This window comes from Mobula birostris, chromosome 8, assembly GCF_030028105.1.
Source record: "Mobula birostris isolate sMobBir1 chromosome 8, sMobBir1.hap1, whole genome shotgun sequence".
NCBI lineage: Eukaryota > Metazoa > Chordata > Chondrichthyes > Myliobatiformes > Myliobatidae > Mobula > Mobula birostris.
In genome coordinates, this window is record NC_092377.1 from 97,282,199 (window position 1) to 97,306,719 (window position 24,521).

At 39.5% G+C, this 24,521-nt stretch overlaps 1 protein-coding gene across 5 annotated transcripts in view; it reads right to left on the minus strand.

The window, feature by feature from the left end:
* LOC140201512 (KH domain-containing RNA-binding protein QKI) overlaps positions 1-23,241 on the minus strand; it is a 552,710-nt gene extending 529,469 nt beyond the window's left edge. For 2 of the 5 annotated variants that reach the window (XM_072265742.1, XM_072265744.1), the window contains exon 1: positions 22,756-23,241. In XM_072265742.1, the coding sequence (XP_072121843.1) occupies positions 22,756-22,897 (142 nt within the window). In that variant the 5' untranslated portion in view covers positions 22,898-23,241. The remainder of the gene's footprint in view (positions 1-22,755) is intronic. The other 3 variants (XM_072265741.1, XM_072265745.1, XM_072265743.1) reach the window with 2 other exon arrangements.
* Between the last annotated feature and the right edge of the window lie 1,280 nt (positions 23,242-24,521).

Sequence of the window (24,521 nt, forward strand, 5' to 3'; positions counted from 1 at the left end):
TAGGTCGGAAGGGATTGAACAAGGGGTGATAAAACCGTGTTGAGGTATGCAGAAACGACTTCGGTGGGGCAGGAGCAAGCTGAGACAATAGGTCGGCCAGGACAGGCAGGTTTGTGGATCTTGGGTAGGAGGTAGAAACGGGAAGTGCGGGGTGTGGGAACTATAAGGTTGGTAGCAGTGGATGGGAGATCCCCTGAGCTCTCACAGCTATCTGGACTATTCCTCTTCTCACCCTGTCTCTTGCAAAAACGCCATGCCCTTCTGGCAATTCCTCCGTCTCCGCCGCATCTGCTCTCAGGATGAGGCTTTTCATTCTAGGACGAGGGAGATGTCTTCCTTTTTTAAAGAAAGGGGCTTCCCTTCCTCCACTATCAACTCTGCTCTTAAACGCATCTCCCCCATTTCACGTACATCTGCTCTCACTCCATCCTCTCGCCATCCCACTAGGAATAGGGTTCCCCTGGTCCTCACCTACCACCCCACCAGCCTCCGGGTCCAACATATTATTCTCCGTAACTTCCGCCACCTCCAACGGGATCCCACCACTAAGCACATCTTTCCCTCTCCCCCCTCTCTGCATTTCGCAGGGATCGCTCCCTACACAACTCCTTTGCCCATTCGTCCCCCCCATCCCTCCCCACTGATCTCCCTCTTGGCACTTATTCGTGTAAGCGGAACAAGTGCTACACATGCCCTTACACTTCCTCCCTTACCACCATTCAGGGCCCCAAACAGTCCTTCCAGGTGAGGCAACACTTCACCTGTGAGTCGACTGGGGTGATATACTGCGTCTGGTGCTCCCGATGTGGCCTTTTATATATTGGCGAGACCCGACGCAGACTGGGAGACCGCTTTGCTGAACATCTACGCTCTGTCCGCCAGAGAAAGCAGGATCTCCCAGTGGCCACACATTTTAATTCCACATCCCATTCCCATTCTGACATGTCTATCCACGGCCTCCTCTACTGTAAAGATGAAGCCACACTCAGGTTGGAGGAACAACACCTTATATTCCGTCTGGGTAGCCTCCAACCTGATGGCATGAACATCGACTTCTCTAACTTCCGCTAAGGCCCCACTTCCCCCTCGTACCCCATCTGTTACTTATTTTTATGCACACATTCTTTCTCTCACTCTCCTTTTTCTTCCTCTGTCCCGCTGAATATACCTCTTGCCCATCCTCTGGGTCCCTCGCCCCTTGTCTTTCTTCCCAGACCTCCTGTCCCATGATCCTCTCGTATCCCCTTTTGCCAATCACCTGTCCAGCTCTTGGCTCCATCCCTCCCCCTCCTGTCTTCTCCTATCATTTTGGATCTCCCCCTCCCCCTCCAACTTTCAAATCCCTTACTCACTCTTCCTTCAGTTAGTCCTGACGAAGGGTCTCGGCCTGAAACGTCGACTGCACCTCTTTCTACAGATGCTGCCTGGCCTGCTGCGTTCACCAGCAACTTTGATGTGTGTTGCTTGAATTTCCAGCATCTGCAGAATTCCTGTTGTTTGCTTTTAGAAAGTCTATTTTATTTAGAAACATCATTTCCCCCAAAGCATTTAAGATTGGTATTTATTGTGCACATAAGTGGGGCTTAAAAGACAAAATTCACATTCTGCATCTTGTAATTCCAAGGCAATAACTACTTCATTTGTCAACTTATAAATTTCAAATTACAAGCACCATGTATCCGAAGTTAAGAGTTTAAGGAGCAGAATAATATATAGGGGCTTGTTGTTCAGCAGCATTGCATTAGAAAAATGTCAAGTGTTTTAAGATAATGTTGCAACAAATTGTTCTGCATACTGTATTTCACTTCAAAGGTTAAGAAGAAAAACTACCTAGAATTTCCAGTGTGCAGTACATGTCTCTATTTATTTGTGCACACTATGGCAGTGAAACAGCAACATATCAATATGTTGGCCCATTACTAAAGCATAGCCATTTATTGATATTTTTTGAAAACTGCTTGAGACAGACCCCAAGGGGGTGGGGTTAGGGAGACATAGAAAAGGGATTACAGGAGTTCTGTGAAGATGGATGATGTGGGGCTGAAGCGTAAAAACCAAGTATGAAGCATCACTTTCATGCTATCCCAGCCACTACTGCACTGAGAGGATCTAGTCACTCATGAATAGTACGGTCTCATTTTTCTGACCATGCTTAACAGAACAGAAACTATGTATTTTGTTATGTGGCAGATGATTTAATGTGAGGTAAAACTGAAGGGTCGGATTTTTTTTTCGCCATGGAAACTATGCTGCTAATTACACTGCTGTGTCCGATGATGCAATTACTAGTTAACATGCTTTTCCTCCATGGCTAGTGATTTACATAACAGTATTTAGTTGTCTTTTTTCTCAATATGAATAGCTATTTCTCCACCATGCAGGCAGCCACTTCAGCCCATCAACTCTATGCCAGCTCACAGAACAATTTTGCTACTCAACTATTTTTCCCTGTAACCTATTCTCCATCCTCCAAATTCTATCGCTCACCTACACAGCAAGGTCAATGTATAGTGACCAATGAACTTATCAACCCGCATGTCTTTGGGATGTGGGAGCAAACTGCAAGAGCCAGGGTAAGCCAACACAGTTACATAGAGAACTTACTAATTGCACATAGACAAAAGCTGATATCAAAATTAAATCTTAGTTGCTGGAGCTGTGAGATAGCAGCTACACCAGCTATCCCACTGTCTCAATATAGTTTTAAAAAACTCATAAAATAACATCCAATGAATGTTATTCCCACTTTCTACAAATGAAAGGTAATACAGGATTTAATAAATAAACTGGACTTTATGTTTCCAATTGTAAAATCACAAGCACATTTAGCTAGTTTATGAAACCCTACATGAATTTACAAAGTTACAGCATTTTCTTCTGTGTTTCTAAGCACTGTCAAAGTACAATACAAAGCAGATCCTACAGAAACTTATCTTGCCACCAGCCAGCTGAAACCTCATTCAAGTTTAATAACTCAAAAGATATTTTAATAAGAATGTATCTGTGTCCACTGAGAACTTTAGATTTTTTTTGAAAGGTGATTCAATTTGAATTTTAAAATTCTTGAAACAAAATCCTGTGGTATTTGCTTGTATGTCAGAAAGTAAAGCTAAAGAATATTAGTGCTTCATCTATCCATCTAATGTTCAATAATCACTATCTAATCTTAAAAAACATAATCTAAGCAGATAGTATGGCTCCACAAACAAAGCTCAATAGATAAGAGTTAAGTGATAGCTTTGCTGTATTTAGCATGGTGGGAGTCTAGCTTTCAACATTTTCTTAGCAGTGTCTCATTTAAACAGATATGATGCATAAAACTCATGTTAATTTGTTGCAAACCCCACCATCGATCAAATTAGCAATATGCAGCTTCATATTTTGTCGCTTTAATCTTTGTCCTTTCACAAGTAGCATTAATTATGTTATTAATTTTATAAATCAGAATGCAAGATTATACAAATTATCAACTGTGGCCCCTGTCCTTGGAACTGAATACATGAGCAACAGTGAAAACTAATAAATCCAAACCAAACCCGAATGTCCAGCAATTTCTATTATTCCCTTGATATTAGAACAAGTTTAAAGCAAGAATGAAATTGTCTGAGCCAGTTCTCAATAGCATAATACTACTTTCAATCTTTCCATTAAATTGATCCTTATTTTTTAATAGTACCTTGTATTCTATTCATTTGAGAATGAAAGACAAAAGCATTTTTCATTTCTAACATCCTTGAGCCAAGTAATCGAATAAATTCAGACATTACCTTTTCAAACCTAGCTCAAAAACCTTAGCCTTATTTCAACAAAGCATTAAAATGAACTCAAAATTCAGTGCATCATAAAATCTTGCATTTTTTAAATAAACAATCATTCTACAGCCATTTTAGTTTAAGGTCTCCATTTCATTCAACACATTGTCATTTCAGTAGTATGTAAACCATACCATATTTCTACATTTTTGGGAAAAAGAAAGCATAATTTAAAAAATCCCAGGATGACACTGATTGATTTCTGCCATCCTTTATTCCATAATCAACAGATTTCATTTTGGAGTTTTATTTTAGTTAAATAGACAAAATTGCAGTGGAGAAAAGTACAAAAGGAATGACAACAACATTTATTCTCCAAACCAACATCAGAAAGAGACAGGGTATGCAATTCTTTTTTCCAAAATTCTTTTCTTTTCTGACATTTTCACAGACCATCAGAAAGGAAAAATAATACACAATGAAAAATCTGCACCTACTTCTCACCTTTTCAAAACTTTTCAGGGTATTCCGTTCAGTACCTAAAAACTCAGTCTAACTTTCATTCTGCCATTTCTGAGCCTTTCAGCTAGCTGTGTGGAAATATGCCAGAGCTGCTTTCCCTGAAGCAACAATCATCTTGACAGCAATGATGCTTTATTTGCCTTATCATGTATGTCAAAATGAATTGCATTTTTGAGCTATAGCAGATGTAAATTTGAAATACCATTTATACTTCACAAGTGATCAGTGTCCCGCTCTAACACAAGCTGTTCACAATATTTTTTCTCTCCTTACAAAAAATCAGAAAGCAGTTATTGAAATACAGCAACTTCCCTTACAGCCATTTTATTGCTCAGATATTTTCTGATATCTTGCTTCATGCTAAATCAAAGAAATATCCTGAAAATAATTGCAGGGAGAAATATTTTCTGGAATGTTTTTCAGATGGAAGCATTTATGAACACTGTTCATTATTATTTCACTCATCTGCATAGATATCCCAAGGATAGAATCCAAATTGTATTTTAAAAAATCTTGTAAGATTATAAATGTTTACATTCTTCAAATTACTTGTGGACTATATATGTACATGTCTGCAATTAAGATCAATTATGTGCCAGCCTCCCAATTTTCTTTTAGCAACAGTTATGATACAGTATTTCTATCATCTTCTATGGGAGTAGCACAACGGAATTGCCAATGCACTTGATTAGTTATGTGTTCAAAATACATGGAAGAAATCTTTTCAAAATAGACCTTAATTACCCCAGTTTTGTGGCCCATTAATATGAAAGAAAACTAAACAGACTTCTCAACATAAATCCACAATGTTTTCAATGTTACCATTAACCACAGTTAATTGAATGGGCAGTATGATCAGCGGCTGGATACTCTGATAGCACTGGACATCAAAGATTTTGCTTCCTGAATACTTCTGGGTGTATCTCATGGATTTTAGGCTGCTGATTATGAAAAACACCATAAAATTTCCCTATCATGCACTCCCAATTTTTAATCACCTATGTTTGTTCTTTCAATTCATAATTCAAGTCAGAATAACTGATGCCAAGATTAAGGAAGCATTTTTGTTGGTCCACAAATCAAACACGTCATCAATTCGAAGAACTTCCAGTGGGACCAGAGAAAATCACATAGAAAGCATACAAGGATGGTGTTGAAAATATTCTTGGCAACTAAAGAGCAGGTGCAGCTGGTTGACAACATGCTACAACTATACAAAACCATGAAGTGCAATATGTCACTAAAGATTCATTTTCTACATTCCAACTTAGACTTCTTCCCTGCAAATCTTGGCGCTGTCAGTTACGAGCATGGTGAAAGGTTTCACCAGGATATTGCCATCATGGAGAAACAGTATCACGGAAACTGGAATCCATCAATGCTGGCTGATTATTGTTGGACACTTAAGTGAGAAGCCTCAATACTAAGCACAAATGAAAATCATCAAAAAAACCTTTTCAGCAATTGAACTATTGCAAAGCATCAGCACCATTTGCAATTAAATGCATTATATTCAATAAAAGTTAATTCCTTGCTTCTGCAAATTCCTACATGATACAAGATGTCTGAAATTATATTTGTGTTCAGCTTCAAGTGGTCTATCATAAACAAGAAAGATTCCTGAGGAAACAACACCTTCAAAAAAATTTGTTGCAATACACAGAATGTGCAGAAGGAGCTCTGTGTACATCAAAACACAGTGAAATGCAGCATTTGCATTAACAAATACAACCAAGGATGCGATGGGGCAGCCTGCCAGTGTTACCACAATTTCTGGTGCCAACATAGGATGCCCACCATGCTAGGCAGAACACAATGAAACAACACATACCAAGCGGCAAAGCAACAGGCTGCCTTTGGCCTCCAACAAACTCGTGAATTCGCAGACATTTGAGCCTTCAACTTCCTCAAAAGACAAGACATGCATTCAGTGGCCACTTCATTAAGTACATACTTTTGTCTTCTTAGCATTTTAAATACTATACTTCAAACCAACTGAATCCTATCAACTTTTCTTACCGCAAAAGTTGACTATAAATTATATCTATCCTAATGTACTATAGTGGCGAACTTTCTTTTACCCGACATTCAATATGGGTTCTTAGAATTTCCACAGATACTGACAGATTGCACATATAAAGCACCAATTGGTACAAACAAGATCTGCTTTGGCAATCAACTCCATGCAATCCCTGGGTGTCTGGTGAAACAATGAAATATATTTAAGTGCCTAACTGCTTCTGGGAAATGAAATTGAGGAAAACTATTTGGGAGCAAGATCTGGAACTAAAATTTTGCAGTTGATTTTCTGTCCCTCTTTCAGAAATGCCAAAAGTCTTTCGATTTTAGAAAACAGCACCCACTAAAATCTATAACAAGCCCCGATTTGTCACACCTTTTAAGGGATTATAATAAAAGAATGAATATTTCAAAATACTCATCTGTAAATGAGAATCAGAATTATATTTCAATAATAACAGGTCATTGAGTGAGGTCAATTCATTATTCCACATTCCTCATAGCAAAACACCTCCCTTCTGTCAAAGTAGTAGTTAAATCCATTGGTTATGTGCCAGACTTCAATCAGTTTCAGTTGTCAGCCTGGTCAGATATTTAGCATAAAGACCAATTCGTCAGCTGCACAGCACTGAGATAACAATATTAATTAGTAAAATAACAAGTAATTTGCTGAAAGATCTTTTAACAAATCTATGTAAAATGTATTTAAAGCACAGAAATAAGCTGGATTTACTAACTGACCTACATTTCAGTTTTGTTCAATCAGATGGTGTAAAATAAAATTGACATTGATTAATGTACAGGACAGATATCTTCTCCCATAAAGGTCTTGGTCAAGCCTTCGATGTTAAGACATTTCTTCTCACTATTGTATTTCTGCCATATGGTATTTCCTTGGCACAATCCTAAATTTGTATAATTCTGTATTTCGTCATGATACAGAAGACCACTCATACCATTGAGCTCTCAGAAAAATCCTGCATCTCATTAACTTTTTCTTTGTAATCTATATGGCAATATTTAGAATGGGCAATGAACCTACCTATCAACACATCAAAGAAAACACACGATCACCGTGAGAATGCACATGGTCTACAGAGGCAGAACTGAAGTTCAGAACTCAAGATCACCAGCACTGCATGGTAGCAATTTTACCAGCTGCTCCAATCTGAGAGCCTCTACTATTCATCTTCGTTTCCTGCAATTGCTTTCACAAGCATTCACAACACATCACCCTTTATTATCTATTTCCTATCAAAGTGTTACCTTTCTCCTATTATAAATTCTTCCAATTAATCATTTTTGCATTCTCTGTGGCAGCATCAGGCCTCTGACTTCTTCCTATCTTTTGATACAATATAAAATAACCACCTTTGCTTTCTCTTTTGATCCAAGATTTTCATGGCAGAGGTTGTAGTTTTAAACATTGTTAATTAGTTCCAGTCGTGTGTAATTTGTTTGGTCATCCTTTCAGTCAATGTCAAGATCCTTGTATTCTATATTTACATAAAGGCATTTTGTACTTAGCTCGGATCACAAGTTCCTCAAATAAGCTGCAATGCATGCAGAGCCAGCAGAAATCACCATCTTGCAGTCATAAGCCAGAATTCCAGACAATATTCCCAATACTACCATGTTTCGCCACCACCCCCATCCCAACAATGGGTTCAGCAAACATAAACCAATAATTAAATCTAAGATCTTTCTGGTCTGCACGATATACTGATCGCTTGCCACCTGTAACCATTCCAGGAGAGGAACAAGTGGGGAAAAAGGAATGGGTGGGCTTGTGGGAAAGGGAAGGCAAGGGGATGCCCTCCCCCTTCATTGGTGCATCTTATTTCTCCCATCCTGCCTTCCCACAAATGTTCTGATGTTTCTATAATCAAGAGAATAGAAGTTAAGAGTTCATTATACAATTTTGGACATTAATAGGGAAAGCAAGTGAAGATAGTTCCTACTATGAGGCATGAGAAGTCTTGAGGCCTGATAAGGTCGGAGCACTTAGATCCATTCTAGACAAAAGTCAATAGGATTTATATTTCATTTTCTGGTGGCATAATTAACAAATTTAGAAAATTAATGTGTCAATTTGCTATCAGTAATAACAATCATAGAACTTTGACAAACTACAACAAATGCACTGGTTATGCCATGTCCTGGCATAGAAACACCAATGACCAGGAACAGAGAAGTCAATGGAAAGTAATAGATACAGCCTTGTCCATCAAAGGCAAAGCCCTTCCCACCACTGAGCACATTTACAAGGAGTGCTGCCACAAGAACACAGCATTCATCATCATGGGCCCCCACCATCCAGACCATGCTCTCTTCTCTATATTACTACTGAGCAGGAGGCATAGAAGCCTTAGGTCCCACGCCACCATGTTTAGGAACAGTTATTACTCAATAATCATCCACACAAGTTCAGAAGCCCAATAGTTTTACTCAAGTGAACTCTGAACTGATTCCACAACCCACAGATTCACCTTCAAGGACTCTACAATTTATGTTCGCAGTGTTCTTTTATTTAGATAATTTGTCTTAATTTATATACACACACACACACACACACACACACCCCTACCTCTCAGGTGACTAAGAATTTTGTACAGATGTGGAATTTGTTAATCTGGCAGGAGCAAAGGATATTATGAATGGCAAGGGTGGAGCACTGCAAGAGATGTGTGGCAGAGGTGTGGCAGAGGTGTGCCAGGGAGGGGGATGATGCAGGTACAGACACACCCAACTCACTTGAGATACCAGGCAAGGTCATTTGATTTCAAACAATTGGTTTACTGATCATTACAGAATGTTTTTCTGGTGCTTCTTGTTCCCTCTCTTTTCCCTTCACCTTTTCTCAGCCATGATTCTCCCCTCTTTGCCCCTTTCCCACTCTCAGTTCATATAAGAGACCCATATCAGAATCAAGTTTATCATCACTCACATATGTCATGATTTTTTTTTGTGGCAGCAGTACAGTGTAATACATAAAATTACTACAGTACTATACAAAGTCTTAAGCACCATATATACAGTATACTGTACACACATATACACATACACCCATGAGTTTTGCACAATATGTACTTCAATAAATTTACTTTCACTGAGAATATAAAAGAGATAGCCAAACGTTGACCATCCCATTACACCCTTAGTCCCACGCAGGGTCTCAACCCAAAACTCCCAACCATCCCTTTGCCTCCACAGATGCAGTCTGACACATTGAGTTCCTCCAGAAGTTTATTTTTTGTTTCAGATTACAGTCTCTGCTGTCATTTGCATCTCCACTGTATCAGCTATTGCTTAAACAGTCAAAGAGGCAATTCTCCCAATTTAGGCCTGAGCCCCCGATTCTGAAAGGCAACACTGAAAGATCAACTGGGCTGAGAATAACTGTCCTACTGGTGAATGTGGTGCATTAGCTAACCCAAGATGATTTGTCTAGTTGTCTTCCTGCCTTTATTTTCATCTCCTCTCTCCACCCTAACATAAACCACTCGTGTTTTACCATGCAAACTACCTGCTGCAAACCAATGCTTTCTGAACATCAAGCCTCAAGAATTTAGCAAAATTAAGAGTTGAAAATGTAAGTTAAAAAGTTTATTAAAATAAATAGAATGCGGACATGTAGGTTTGAGTGGAAGAGATTAAGCTGCACCAATTCCTGAATTCCTCTTTAACTTCGAAGTTATAAATCTCCAGAAGATTGATTGTGTGTGATTATTGACTCAACTTATTTTATTGACTAGTTTAGATATGATGAATTCTGTTACCTATTGTGCAGGAATCCTTTTGTCAGAACAACAAATGCACTCAAATACATCAGTAAATTCCTACCAGCTGAAATAAGCTTTAATATTTTCCTACTTGCTGATTTTGTAACACTGCCATTTCAATCTAATCCTTAATGAGTACTGGCACAAAGCACCAAATTGTTTTTAATTTAATATTAAATGACACAATTTACAACCCAGGGAAAGTAGAACATTCACTTAAGTATTGCAGAGTAACATATTCAGAACCTTAAAATTGAGATTAGTCCCTCTGGCACATGGAGAAATATTCATCTGCTTTGGGCGAATTGAATTAGAAAATATTGGGCCAGAATGTCAGGCCATAAGGGCCAGTTTCTGTACTGTACATTTCTGTGATTCTATCAAATGTCACTTAAAAGATTAATAACCAGTAAAAGAAATCTATTAACCTCATTTCTGACCTGTGTATGACTCCACACCTATTTCTAAAACCAAGTTCAAGTGATCCAAATTTAACCATTAAGGCACCACACACAATTCCTACCAAGTTCACTTTCAGATGAACTCAATGCCTTCTATGCTCGCTTTGACTGTCAAAACATGGAGGACCCATCACAAACTCCCACAATAGTCTTCACCAGGATGAACCCACAAAAAGTGTTCAGCCCAGACAGAGTACCTGGCCAAGTACTAAAGGCCTGTGCTGAACTGGCTGGAGCATTCACTGAGATCTCAAAACTCTCGCTTCAGCAGTCTGAAGTACCTACCTGCTTCAAGCAGATTTCACTTATAGCGGTGCCCAAGAAGAATGCAGTAACCTGCTTCAATGACTATCGTCCAGTAACACTTTCATCCACAGAAATGAAGTGCTTTGAGAGGTTGGCGATAAAACATTTCAATTCCTGCCTGAGAAGCAACTTGGATCTGCTCCAATTTCCCTTCTGGCTCCACAGCAGATGCCATCTCTTAGGCTCTTCACTCAACCCCGGAACATCTGGACAGCAAAGATGAATACATCAGGATGTTTTACATTTACTACAGCTTGACTTTCAATAGGCTTCGAGACCTTGGCCTCAGCACCTACTCGTGCAACAGAATCCTCAATTGCAGATTCCTCACCCCCACCCCCCGCCATGTCAGTTTGGATCGGTAATAATATCTCCTCCACGATCTTCAGCACAGATGTACTACAAGGCCATGTGATTAGCCCCTGCTCTACTCGCTTTACACTTATTACTGTGTGGCTAAGCACAGCTCCAATGCCATATTCAAGTTTGCTGATGACACCACTGTCATGGGCCAAAGCAAAGGTGGTGATAAATCAGCATATAGGAGAGATTGAAAATCTGGCTGAGTGATGCCACAACAACAACCTCTTACTCAATGTCAGCAAGACAAAAGAGCTGATTATTGACTTTAGGAGGAGGAAACTAAAGGTCCAAGAGCTAGTTTTCATCAGAGGTGGAGAGCATCAGCAACTTTGGTGTTATCATTTCAGAGCACCTGTCCTGGGCCCAGCACACAAGTACAAATATGAAGGAAGCACAGCAGTGTCTCTACTTCCCTAGAGGTTTGCGAAGATTTGGAATGACATCTAAAACTTCGACCAACTTCTACAGATGTGTAGTGGAGAGTATAATGACTGGCTGTGTCACAGCCAGGTATGAAATACCAATGCCCTTGACTGGAAAATCCCACAAAAAGTAGTGGATGCAGCCCAGTCCATTACAGGTAAAGGCCTCCCCACCATTGAGCACATCTACATGAAACATTGTCGCAGGAAACAGCATGCATCTTCAGGGACCCCCACCACCTAGGTCAAGCTCTCTTCTCGCTGCTGCCATCTGGAAGGTGGTACAGAAGCCTTAGAACTCACACAGCCAGGTTTAGGAACAGTTATTACCCCTCAACCATCAGGCTCTGGAACCAAGGGTGACATCTTCATTCACCTCACTGGACCCATCATTGAAATGTTCCCACAACCTGTGGACTCAATTTCAAGGACTCTTCATCTCATGTTCTCCATATTTCTTTCTTTTCGTATTTGTATTTGCGCAGTTTGTTGTCTTCTGCACACCAGTTGAAAGCCTAAGTTGGTGTGGTCTTTCATTGATTCTATTATGGTTATTATCCTATTGTGGATTTATAGAGTATGCCTGCAAGAAAACGAATCTCAGAGCTGTAGACAGTGACATATATGTACTTTGATAACAAATTTAATTTGAACTTTTAAAGCTAAAGACTGCAAGATGCTGAAAACTCAAAACACTAACTCTGCTGTACTTCATACTTATTAACTTGGTGAGGGAAGTTGAACGTTCTTGCTGCCCAACAGGACAGATCAATAGCAGCAGAGAAACACGAGCTTATGTAAATTAGCAGCAAAATCATGATACTATTAAAACAACATTTTAAAAATATTTCTAAAAGGTATAAGAAATCACATTATTTTCCTCCTGAGCTCTAAAGAAACTGATCACTTTCTTGTCCAAAAGATATTGCTGAATTAGTTTTACTTCTATCCACTGTGCTTGAATGCTGCTTTGATTATAAACCATGCAACAGAATGTGATGAAAAAGTTGCAAATGAAATCAATGATTTATTGATTGAAAGCAGTAGTTGAGACACTGCTTCAACCTGAGGCAATTGTAAATGTGTTAAATGAGATGAGAACTATGGTTATACCAAGTTACATCAAAGCTAGATTTATAAACAACATATATTGGTAATTCACACCTTGTACATGAAAACACATTCATAGCCATTGCTGAATACAGAATAATGCTTCATTAAAACAGTGTGCAATTTTTATAGCTCCTATTCTTTGTCCTGTGCTGTGAACTTTGTTTTGGTACTTCTATCAGTGTCATAACCTGCCATTTAAAGATGCACTCTCGCAACCTGGTAATAATCACAAGTTAATAATTTCCTTTGAAAGAAAATGTTTGGATACCAAATCAGTGTTTTCCTGGGAAATTTTGAAAGATCGTTCTTTCATATTGCATGACATACAAGACCAAGTAACATTTCCAAATTATGCAGGGTGAAGGGATAACAGCTATTACTCCTGATAGAGGTGCCACTACAGGAAAAATAGAGTATACCTGAGATTTTCAATAAAAATAAAAAAAAAATGTTTCACTAGACTTTATTCCCACTATTGTTAAAAACAGTGCATTTATACAATGGTTCAAATGAAACTTGACAGGTCTTATCTGAGGAATAAGCAAAAAGTTATATATATAAAAAAAAGGAGTAAGTGTAGGGTATTCAGCCTGCTTAGCATTTAACAAGATGAATGATCATCTACCTCAACTCCATTTTCCCACCTTATGCCATATTTGTTAATTTTTTAAAAAATAACCAGTAATCTACTGGTCTGTTTTAAATGCAATCAATGCAAGAACCTCCACAGATCTACAAGGGAATCATTACAAAGCCTTACCACAGTGTTCATTTCCGTTTTAAATGGGCACTCCTTTATTTTGTTCTTCAGCCAGGAGAAACATTTTCGTCAGATTTACCTCACCAAGTCCACTAAGGTTTTGCATGTTTCAATGAAGTCAGCTCTCGTTCTTCTAAATTCTAAGGAATGAAGGATTAGTTTTCTCAATTTCTTCCCAATTTGACAGATCTGCCACTCTCCAGAGCCAACCTGGTTAATTTTCACTGCAATCCCTCAACAGTAAGTAAACAGCATTCACAAATATGCCAGCAGGTCATGCAGTAAGACATCTTTACGCTTGTGCTCAACTCCTCTTACAATACAGGTCAAGATACTATTTACCTTTGTAACTGCCTGCTGATTTGCGCATGCTTCGAACAGGTCTCTTTGAACTTCAATGTTACCTAGTATGTTGCTATTAAAAACTTACTCAACTTGTCTGCTTTTTACTGCAAAAATGGATGATCTCACAATTTTTCACATTTTGTTCCACCTGTCATGCTGTTGAGACAAGCACTCATTTAGCTTATCTATATCCCCTTGTATTCACATCAGCACTCACATTCCCACTTACTTGCATCACAAATAAACTTTAAAATTTTGCATTTGGTTTCCTCATCTAAATCAACATAGTTATGAATGGCAGGATCTTAGCTGTATCCAGTTAGTTATACACCAAGAAATTATCATCTAGATTATTGGTATTAATTTGAATATGCCCTGTCTATATATAGATTAAAATTCCCCATAATCACTCCCACTTATGGCATGCACCCATTTTCCCTACTTATACCATGCTCTGTATCATAACTACTATTCAGAGATCTATAAATAAACTCCCACTGATGTTTGCTGCTCCCTGTGTCTTGTCTTCACATAAACTAATCTGAATTCTATACTATGATCTACTAAGCCAAGATCCATTCTAACTCTACATGTTATCTCTTATTAACAACACTATCCCAACACATTTTCTCTTTTTGTTGACCTTTATAAATGTTGAACACCCAGAAATATCCAATTCCAGCTTTCATCACCCAGCAGTCACATTTCTATAGTGGATAAGATTTACAGTATAACCATTGATGACCTCGTGTATAGTTCTTTCATGTTTCTTGTTAGGAAGTCAGTGTGTATTTAGATATAATGGCTTTATATTTGGCATTTGAACTTTCTTTAAATACACACTCTGACCCTATTTGCCACTTGCCTTTGTTTCCATTGACAATTTCATTTTGATTACTACATTTCTAATCTACATCTTTGGAGTGTCTTCTCTCACTCCCAAACCTCCAATCAGATTCTGCACACTACTTTAAACCTTCTCCAGAAGCCTCAGAAAACCACACTTCATGAGCCCTTTGGCTTTGGCCTAATCTCTCCCTGGAGGCCAAGGTCACGTACACTCAGGCTGCCCCATCTGAGTAGTTTCTTGACTTTCATCCAAATTCATCAGTGAAGCTCACCATTCAATTCTTTCTGAATGCTTATCTAGCCTCCAGCTCATTATGGATCTCAGGAGTTCCTATACAACGGATGCAACATTTCTAGGAAACACATCCTGATGAAGACCATACTATTGTACATTTGCAGTGGCAAGCACAGTGCAGGGGGATGGTTCCTGAGAAACAAGATCCACCCATGGTTGGTGACAACTATACACTCTCTAACCACAAAGGAAGTCATAAAGGATTGCAGTGAGAAAGGTCAAGGCTTCCTCAAGGTGCGTCAGTCTGAGGTAACACTGCCGTGTCAGCCATTTAAGCATAGATTACTGTGCAGCGTAGTCTTGCAAGCCAGAGGCAGCAGCTAGTGTCAAAGAAAAAAAAGCAGCAAGGAAGCCTGGAGCCTAAATTCAACAATATAGAGCCTGAATAGATTAAGAGGAAACAGAAGGCCACAGAGGATGTCCCCCACAATATTTACAGCCTCATATCTTGCCTAAACAAATGAAGGAAACATTGATATTGCAGGATAAAAGTGAGTCCCAGATAGAAAGTACTTCTCTCTATCAGAAGGAATCTTCAAATCTGTTGTCACCTCTGAAAGCCACATGCCCCTCTCCTTTCTCCAAACACTACCACTATCACAAAACAATTAGGTTTGACGGGAGGGAGGAGAATGAGAGAAAATAATACAAAGATGATGCATGAAAATTCTTAATGTCCTGCTTTGCATGTCTGGTAGCATTAATTACAAAGTATGGTTGAATTAATAAATTCAATTAGTTTAAAGGCTTGCTATAAAATCTAATTCCTGCTGAACAGCACATTGCTTAAAGAACTTGAAGATTTATACAAAATGCACTTTACTGCGGAGGAAGGCTACTCAACACGTGTAAACAGAGGTCTTGACATCTTGTGGAGACATGAAACTTCTTTTCACATTGCTCCATTATGTGGAGATTCACGATCCTGAAAAAACAGTACAGTAGCGACTTCCTTCCAAATCATTACCACGAAGGGCTTCACCAGTTCTCCTTCCCCTTCCTTTCAACCCAAATCTCAAATACAAAAGAACTTTCCTCTGGGCATGCATTTTGTTGACTAGGATATGTATATCCCTTCTAGCACATGTGCAAGATCTCCACAAAGGCAAACATAATGTGTCTTGTTCCTGTGTGGTTGCCATGGGAAGTGTTCTTTGACGTTTTATGCCATTCTGACTGCTGCAAAACAAAGGGTCAGAAGCTGGACCAAACTGAAAGAGATTCCATTTTGGCTTATTTCTGTGTGTAATCAACCCCAATTCTGTTGCACTCCTGATTATTGCCAATGTAATGAAAATTTTCAAGCAGGCGGTAATGCTAAATACTACAATATTTTAATGTAGAGAAGACAGCTGCAATCCAGTTCTAAGCAAAAACATATCTTCAGAATAGTTTCCAGAACATCTCTTAATATTGCCAATTCACAACCATTCTTATCAAGCAACACACATCAAAGTTGCTGGTGAACGCAGCAGGCCAGGTAGCATCTCTAGGAAGAGGTACAGTCGATGTTTCGGGCCGAGACCCTTCGTCAGCACTAACTGAAGGAAGAGTTAGTAAGAGATTTGTAAGATTAGTAAGAGAAATCTCTTACTAGCTCTTCCTTCAGTTAGCCCTGACGAAGGGTCTCGGTCCGAAACGTCGACTGTACCTCTTCCTAGAGATGCTGCTTGGCCTGCTGCGTTCACCAGCAACTTTGATGTGTGTTGCTTGAATTTCCAGCATCTGCAGAATTCCTTGTGTTACCATTCTTATCAATAAGCATTATTAAAATCTCCATTAAAAGCACCTGAATTACAATAGTAAGTTCAGATATAGTATTACTGATGATAACTATGCATTTATTAGAGAGTAGCTCTAACAATTCAACTCCACATCTTTGAGCATTGAATATTCTTGAACTATTACTTACTATTTAACATCATGATTTAACACTTGTTTAATAAATTAGGGAAATAAATGGTTTCTATTTCTCCATATTTATTTTAATTATTAAACTTCAAAATCTAAGATTCTTTGATATCATATCTGCAATTCTATGCCATTCAGCATAATTCATACATTAAGCATCAGTGTAAACATTCTTTTAAACAAAATTAATTTGATGCCAGCAAGTTCACAAAAATCTAAGTGAATTTAGACTAACTTTCGTCAAAATAATCTAACTCCTCTGATGCCACAATGAAAGAATGATGTTGTGGATCTGCGCCAGGCTATTAGGTTTGCGGTATCAATATCAATATATATGAATAAAATATTTGTTAGTAAGAATGAAGGAGTTCTCCCTAGTGTCCTCAGCAATATTTATCCCCAGTAAAATTGAAACAGGTCATTATTACATTGGTGTTTGCTGGACTTGTGGACAGATTGATTTCCAAGTGATTCGGTTTGCTGTTAAACACTCGGCAACACTGTACATTCTTCTTAAATCTATCAGCTTTTATTGTTTAGTTCTGACTCACTTGCATTCTATATATAAAAAAAGATGTACTAGAGCAGGCATTAATACTGCACAACCTTCATCCTTCTTTACCTCTGACTACATAAGCAGATAAAATGAATTTACACCGTCTCACCCTAGGAACTTTAAACTGCAATATTTCATTATAAACAATGCACTGTCAGCTGCAAATTAACTTTAGCTACCAATTGATCTCTGCATTGTCATACAAGATAGCCATGAAAGTCTTTTTATCATTTCCCCTTTTGTGTTAATACTAAAACATAGCAAATTGGAAGAAATCAGTAAATGGATTACAAGAACTTCATATTTATCTATAATCTTTGCAATAGCAAAAAACATCCCAAATGCTAGCAAACAATTAGTATAGAACATAGAGCAGTACAGCACAGAATGGGCTCTTAAGGCCAATTTATACTTCTGTGTCAAATCGACACCGTAGGTATGGCATAGCCACGTATCCTACGCCGTAATCTGACGCGTACCTCCCCAAAAAATGTAACTACACGTTGCGGCGACACAGACCGTAACAACTGTGATTGGTCCGCTTGGTAGCATCGCATTTCCTCCTACGCTGCAACAGCTTCCCATTGGGCAACTGAAGGTCAGGGAAGGAACTCTGGCTGCAATGCTTTCCAGAAAGCTTTACAGACCTCTGAAATTATGGAGGATCCTGTGCTTGACACCAATTTGTAGCTAGCTGCTACAGCCTTTTGACTTCCACCTAAAGCTAAAACTCTTAATGGTGATTGCCAGTCTCTGAGTATACTGTGCGTACACTGATGAGAAATAAATGGTTGGAGACAATGAACCAAATCGTCAAATCTACCTGCCGACATCCGAAAATATTTGAAATGCATTTCCTTGTCCATGTCTCTCAGTGGCCGGACAAGCACAGAAAATTCACCCTCCTTCAGTTTCAGTCACAATTGTTTGAAATTTGAGTTTCTTCATGTTGAAACTCAACACAAAGAAACTCAACTCAGTGGCATAGAAACCCAGCCACCAACTAGCATTTTGGCAGTGAATTGCAGAGCGACGCAGACACACCAACACACAAGTATAAATGCTCACAACGGCATAGACCACTTGTGTAGGCTACTACGCAGAAGTATAAATCAGTCTTTAGGCTCATGATGTTGTGCCAATCTTTTGTTAAATTTAGAGACACAGTACAATAACAGACCTTTCCAGCCCAAAGGGTCCACAGCGCACAATTTCATCCATAAGACCAATTAACTTACTAACCTGCACGCCCTTGGAATGTAGAAAAAACCAGAAGATCCAAAGGAAACCCACCTGGGGGAAATGTACAAACTCTTTACGGACAGCAGTAGAATTGAACCTGGGTCCTGGCGATGTAATCACCACACTACCATGTCACCCCAGTACTCTATGATCAATACAATCCATCACTCCTAACGAGCCCCATAACCTTCCATTTTTCTTTCACCCATAAAGACATAGCACTACAGCACAGAAATGGGCCCTTTGGCCTGGTGTTCTACTTCATCCCATCTAAATAATTGTTGATCAACACAGACATGGAGGGTTGAAGGGCCTATTTCTGCGCTGAATGATGCTATAAGCCTCTGCAAGGGGCTTCACAGATGCATAAATTGGACAAAACTATTAACAAAAAGTCAATATATTGGTCAAAAAGTATTTCTAAGTAACAAAGAAGAAATATCTGATGGAAAACTCCAGGTCAGGGGTTTCCCAACCTGGGGTCTACGGACCCCTCGGTTAATGGTAAGGGTCTATGGCATAAAAAGGTTGAGAACACTGGCTCTCCAACCCTTAACTGTGAAGGGGCAGAGCTCTCAAGAGACAGCAAAAATATTTTATAAACAGAGAGAACAAAAAGATAATCTGAAATCAAGAATGAAGTTTTTAAAACTGGGGATTCAGAACCAATCTCAGATAGTTTTTTAAAAAATCAAACACAAGCCAATCTTAAAATGATTACTTCAAATAGCTACTGACAACTTACTTTTACTCCAAAGATGTACCAAGCTGTTATACCAGCAGTATTAAAACAAATTGGACCAGCATCTATTTAAAGGTAGTCTGCCATTAAAAATTCAACCAACTCTATCCTCTTGCTAAATATAGAGTAATACTAAAAGTAGTTATATCCACAATGCATGGTGTCACTAATTTGCTATCACACTCCATTGCCTTTATCAGATATGAATGAGATTTTACAACTACTAGAAAATGTGCAAACTTGCTGATTCCATAAAATCTTTCAGCCTAATATTATCCATATGTTATAACAGTGGATTTTCTTCTGATTATCCTGTTTCATATATTTGGCATTTTATAAATCAATTGTTGCAAATAAAGAAAAATCTTCAGTGATATAAGGTTTATAAAGTTATTTAACAAAATATTTTCTACTTGAGGACTATTCCCTTTCCCATGCCTCCAAGCAAAATGGTTGTATCTCTACACAATCTGCACATATTAACATATAAACATATTAACATATAAAAATATTTATCCAAAAGAAAAATCCAAAACAAATTTCATAGAAACTCCTTCAATGAGTCAGGCATAATAAAACTTTAAATAGTTCAGCTCTGAGTATTTACAAGTTTCATGTTCTAACTATTGGAATAGCAACTCACCAGTACATTCACTTGTACTACAGTGAATTAAATTCTTATGGTCAATGTAGAGTAAACAGAAGGTACCATAGTATATAGTGCCTTATGTTGTTAACTCTACAATAGCTAAGAATTTAATCCACAATTGTTTCTCAGATTAAATTTTCTCAGGTATTTGATAGAGCGCTGAGATTCATTTGTACACCAAGAAAATGAATTTGATCTTTTTTATGTAAAAAGTTCAAAATCAAATTGTTACTTTTTATGTTTAGGTGTGCTTGTCAGTTTTAAACCACATTTTGGAATCTTGACAGTACCAGATTAATTTCTATAATAAAACAATAACTAACGATTCTTGCAATATTTTGGTTCCAAATTAACCAACTTTTAATTTATTATTTACAGAAATATTTATATTTTAATATGTGAAATAAAGGCAAGCTTGTGGAACAAATGGGGACGAAAAACGAATGACTCAAAGAGCTGGAAGCATATGGTTAAGTTCCGATCGGTAAGTCAGTCACCCTAACTCTGACAAGCATTCTCAAGCAACAAACTTTGACACAGAAAAAGCTTTACTGATTTATCAGTGCACGATCTGGCACACCCTAGCGTTCGAATATGGAACTTTTACAAAGTTTGTCAGATTTATGCAAGCAACATCAGCGTTAAATTCGAAATGTGACCTGGCTTTTACCCGAGAAAGCTAAAGCAGAAGAACGATTAACTCTACTGGCATTTCCTTAGGTCATATGTTCCTTTCTGAAAAGGGGAAATGCTCTCCAATCTCTGCCTCGCTGCTAACTGCTACTATGAACACATACTGAATAAGAAATCAACAAATGAGTGAATCAAAGAATTTACTAACATGTTCTAAAGGACACTGAACTCACGTGAAAGGGATATGGGCGTCTTCTTCCGACGCCCGGCTTTGAGCAGAGTTGACAGTGTAAAAGCTCATTATTTTACGTGATTATTGATACATGCCGCATAATAACGTTTATAATTAGGTCGTGTGGACTCAGAACAAAACTGTTTTTCATCAAAACAGTTGGCGAATTTTCAGACTTTGCCTCACGTTTAAATTTGTATCAAATGTATAGATACCATACAGAACCAGACAAATTGACCAAGACTATTTCCTCCTAGTATGTATTTCCTCCCACACAATTATTCTTTTGGATTTAAATCCGCCCGAGTGGTTTAAAACAAATGTTACTGCATCGTTGCCCGTTCCATGCTTATCCAATATCAGACCGGTCAATTTCACGCCTTTACGCGTCCCGTTTACGTTTTGTTTTAACCCCCCCCCCTTCCCTATTCTAATTCCGCCCGCTTCTCTTTTCGCAAGACTAAATCTGAACTGTTCCACTGAACCTCCAAAGTTAAACGTAACTCCCTCGGCTACGACTTCCTCTTCAAATTACACAAACCACTTTCTAATGAAAACCCGAAGCAGTCGCCTGCAATAAAGCCATCATGTACCCAGCACGACAGCGATACAATTCTTGGATCGAAGCTAAGGCAGAATTAATCTTCTTTCACTTCGATGCCCTTTTCGTGATACTGCAACCATTCCACACTTCGGCGCAAAATCCGACCCCGAGGCAAAAATGGGATCAAAACACAGACAACCTCCATCTAAATATCAGCATAGCACCGGCATGAGTTCTGCACACAACTATAAGACAAATATTAAAACTCTTGACCAACGCACACCATGAAACTCGAATTAAAGCTGCACGATTCACTGGAGCAGTACTCGAAGTTCCTGAATACTAAAACCAGTCTTCCTCTACCAGGACAGACAACCCAGTATGACTTGCCGTTTCTTCGATCACTTTTTAAATCAATCCCCAGGGATGTCTTCCCTCTGAAAAGCTCATGCTCCCTCCAATGCGTTCACTGCAAGCCCTCGTCTCCCTCGGATTGATAGAATTTCATTTTCACCAATGCAGTTCTCGTCCCTGCCTAACTGACCGTCTCCGAGACTCGGCACCCGTGTCAATCTCAAGCTGGGACAGCAGGACGACACGATGGAAATCACAGCCCCTTAGAACAATAATAAAAAAAAACAATGACGAGTGCACTCTCTATGAAACTGGTCTGCCGGCAGCCGAAATATCCACCAGCTCCTCTCCGCTCAAACCGCGAAGGGGCAAAGCAGCAAGTCACCAGCGCATCCTACAGTGACCACGATTCGCACCGTCAGCTGGAGTCTGTAATGCAGGAACCCTTCAGACATTCATCTCGGCGATTTTGCACAGCCCTCTTTTATATCCATTGCATTCACCACGAAAATAAGCCACGGCAAGACATCAACTACATGCCCATACCCGTCAAGCCCTACTCGCTCCTCTGCAATTCTCAATAATCACCATATTCCAGCAGAGCACTTTTTGAAACAAATATACTTTTTTTTAAAACATCGCACAGCTCTGCAAACACATTTCCCGTTTCTACGGTCTGTATGGGAGGTTGAGAGGAAAAGGAGACGGGAAGAATCTGCAAACCTTTCCTCTTATCCTTCTCTTCATGGACGAATGCAAACTAACCCCCAATATATCCTGCAAGTGTGTGCACAGATGCACCGAAGATGCCACTGCCACCTCTACTCACTCTTTTAATATGTTTACATATGTGTGAAGGAATGTTCCCCCCACCCCTCCCGCTCGCACAGCCAACGAACGTACCTTCGTCCAGCAACCTCTCCAAATGGTTGAAAATGCCGCAGAAGTTGGGCAGGCTACTCATCAGCTTCTTGTCGTTCATCAGTTGCATGAGATAGTCTGGGGTCGGTTTTGGTCGTTCCTTATTTTCCATTTCCCCAACCATATTCCAACGAACTTCCCCCCCTCCCCAAAACACACACACACGCGCACACACACAAACACACGCGCGCACACCACACACACACACAGAAGCTCAGAAAGTTCTGGTGTAGAAGAGTCTCTCTCTCTCTCGGTTGGATTTTGCCCCCGCTCTCGGTGCTGGTGGGATTTGCCTCTCCTTGTTGACGGGGGTTTATTCGTAAGTCCCGTGCGAGTGCTGAGAGTTGGGCTCCGCTGTGCGCGGCGGCTCCACACTGACACAGCCGCTCGCGCACTAACGGCTCCTCTCCAATCGCTCGCGCTCTCGCTGCTCAGCCCTCGATCGCCGTCACAGCCTCCGGGAGGGGGAGGGGGTGGGGGTGGGAAAGGAGGAACAGAATGCGGGGGGGGGGAGGTGGGAGGGGAATAGGAGAGTGGAGAGGGAGGAGTTAACTGGTCACGTGTCTAGCGCGAGCGCGCTCCCTGCCTGGGTCAGGGTGGGGGTGTGTGGTTTGTGTGTGTCACGCGAACGTTCCTCACGGTCTTTCAAATAGCATCACACTTCTCTTTCCTTCACGAACGCGCACTCGATCCGTGGGGGGCGCGTGCGGCGCCAGATTCTGCGCACGCGCGTCGCGGCTCGCGTTGCGGGCTAAACCGACGCGGAAAAAAATGCTTGCGTGCTTGGACGCGAGCTTCTGATTGGTTCGGGATGAGCAATTGCGCGCTTGCGCCCTAGTGAATGACCGGGGATTTGAGGTGCGGAGCAGCGCGGTGCTGAAATATTTGACAAGCGCGAGATGAATTACCCCCGAGAGATGTGGGTTTGTATTCACTTTCGACTTGCTATTATACGCCTTTGTGTCCAGCACAATCAGTTTATTCATATGCATATAAACTGAACTGTGTTGTTGCTAAATACCTGTTTCTTTGGGTGGAAGGTAACGAAGGAGTCTAAATATTCATGAGTCCCTCTTTCTCCTTCAGCAGCCACTGGGTTTGTTCTTTACTGAGTTGATGTTGAAATGTGGGGGGGATTGCGTTAATGAATGCATGCCTGCACACGCGGAAACAGAAACCGGGTAAAGAAAGAACTCCTAAGCTTTGTTTGTTTAAAATCTGCACTCAATCAACTGTTCCCATGGAAAGCAACACAGTATTGCCAGGCGATAAAATTGATTGCAGGCTTCATTGGTAAAAGATGCAACATGTTCTCACCTCAAATAGAATGAGATCAACTTTATTCATATAATTACGATTAATATTATTATAAATCCGATCATACCTTCTGTCCCTACGGTAAATACTTAATTCAAATGATCATTTTCAAATTTATGTAGTTATATGTGCAGGTTGTACACGCATAGTTACTGTTACTTACAGTTAATTCCATTTACTGTTAATGGAATTAAATTCCAATTGAATTTTCTATTTGGTAGCGTAAAAATGCCAAATAAAGTTTGTGTAACCTTCTGCTAATAGTGTTGCTTGACAAGAAAGCTTCCAATCGCACAATTTATAAACGGGTGATTTTAATTTATTCCAGATTTAGCTGTTTTTTAACGGATAACGCTCGTCAAAATTCATAATCAAAGGGAACGTAATTAATAATGCGCTTTCAACCTGCAGTCAGTTATTTCCCCAGTTTT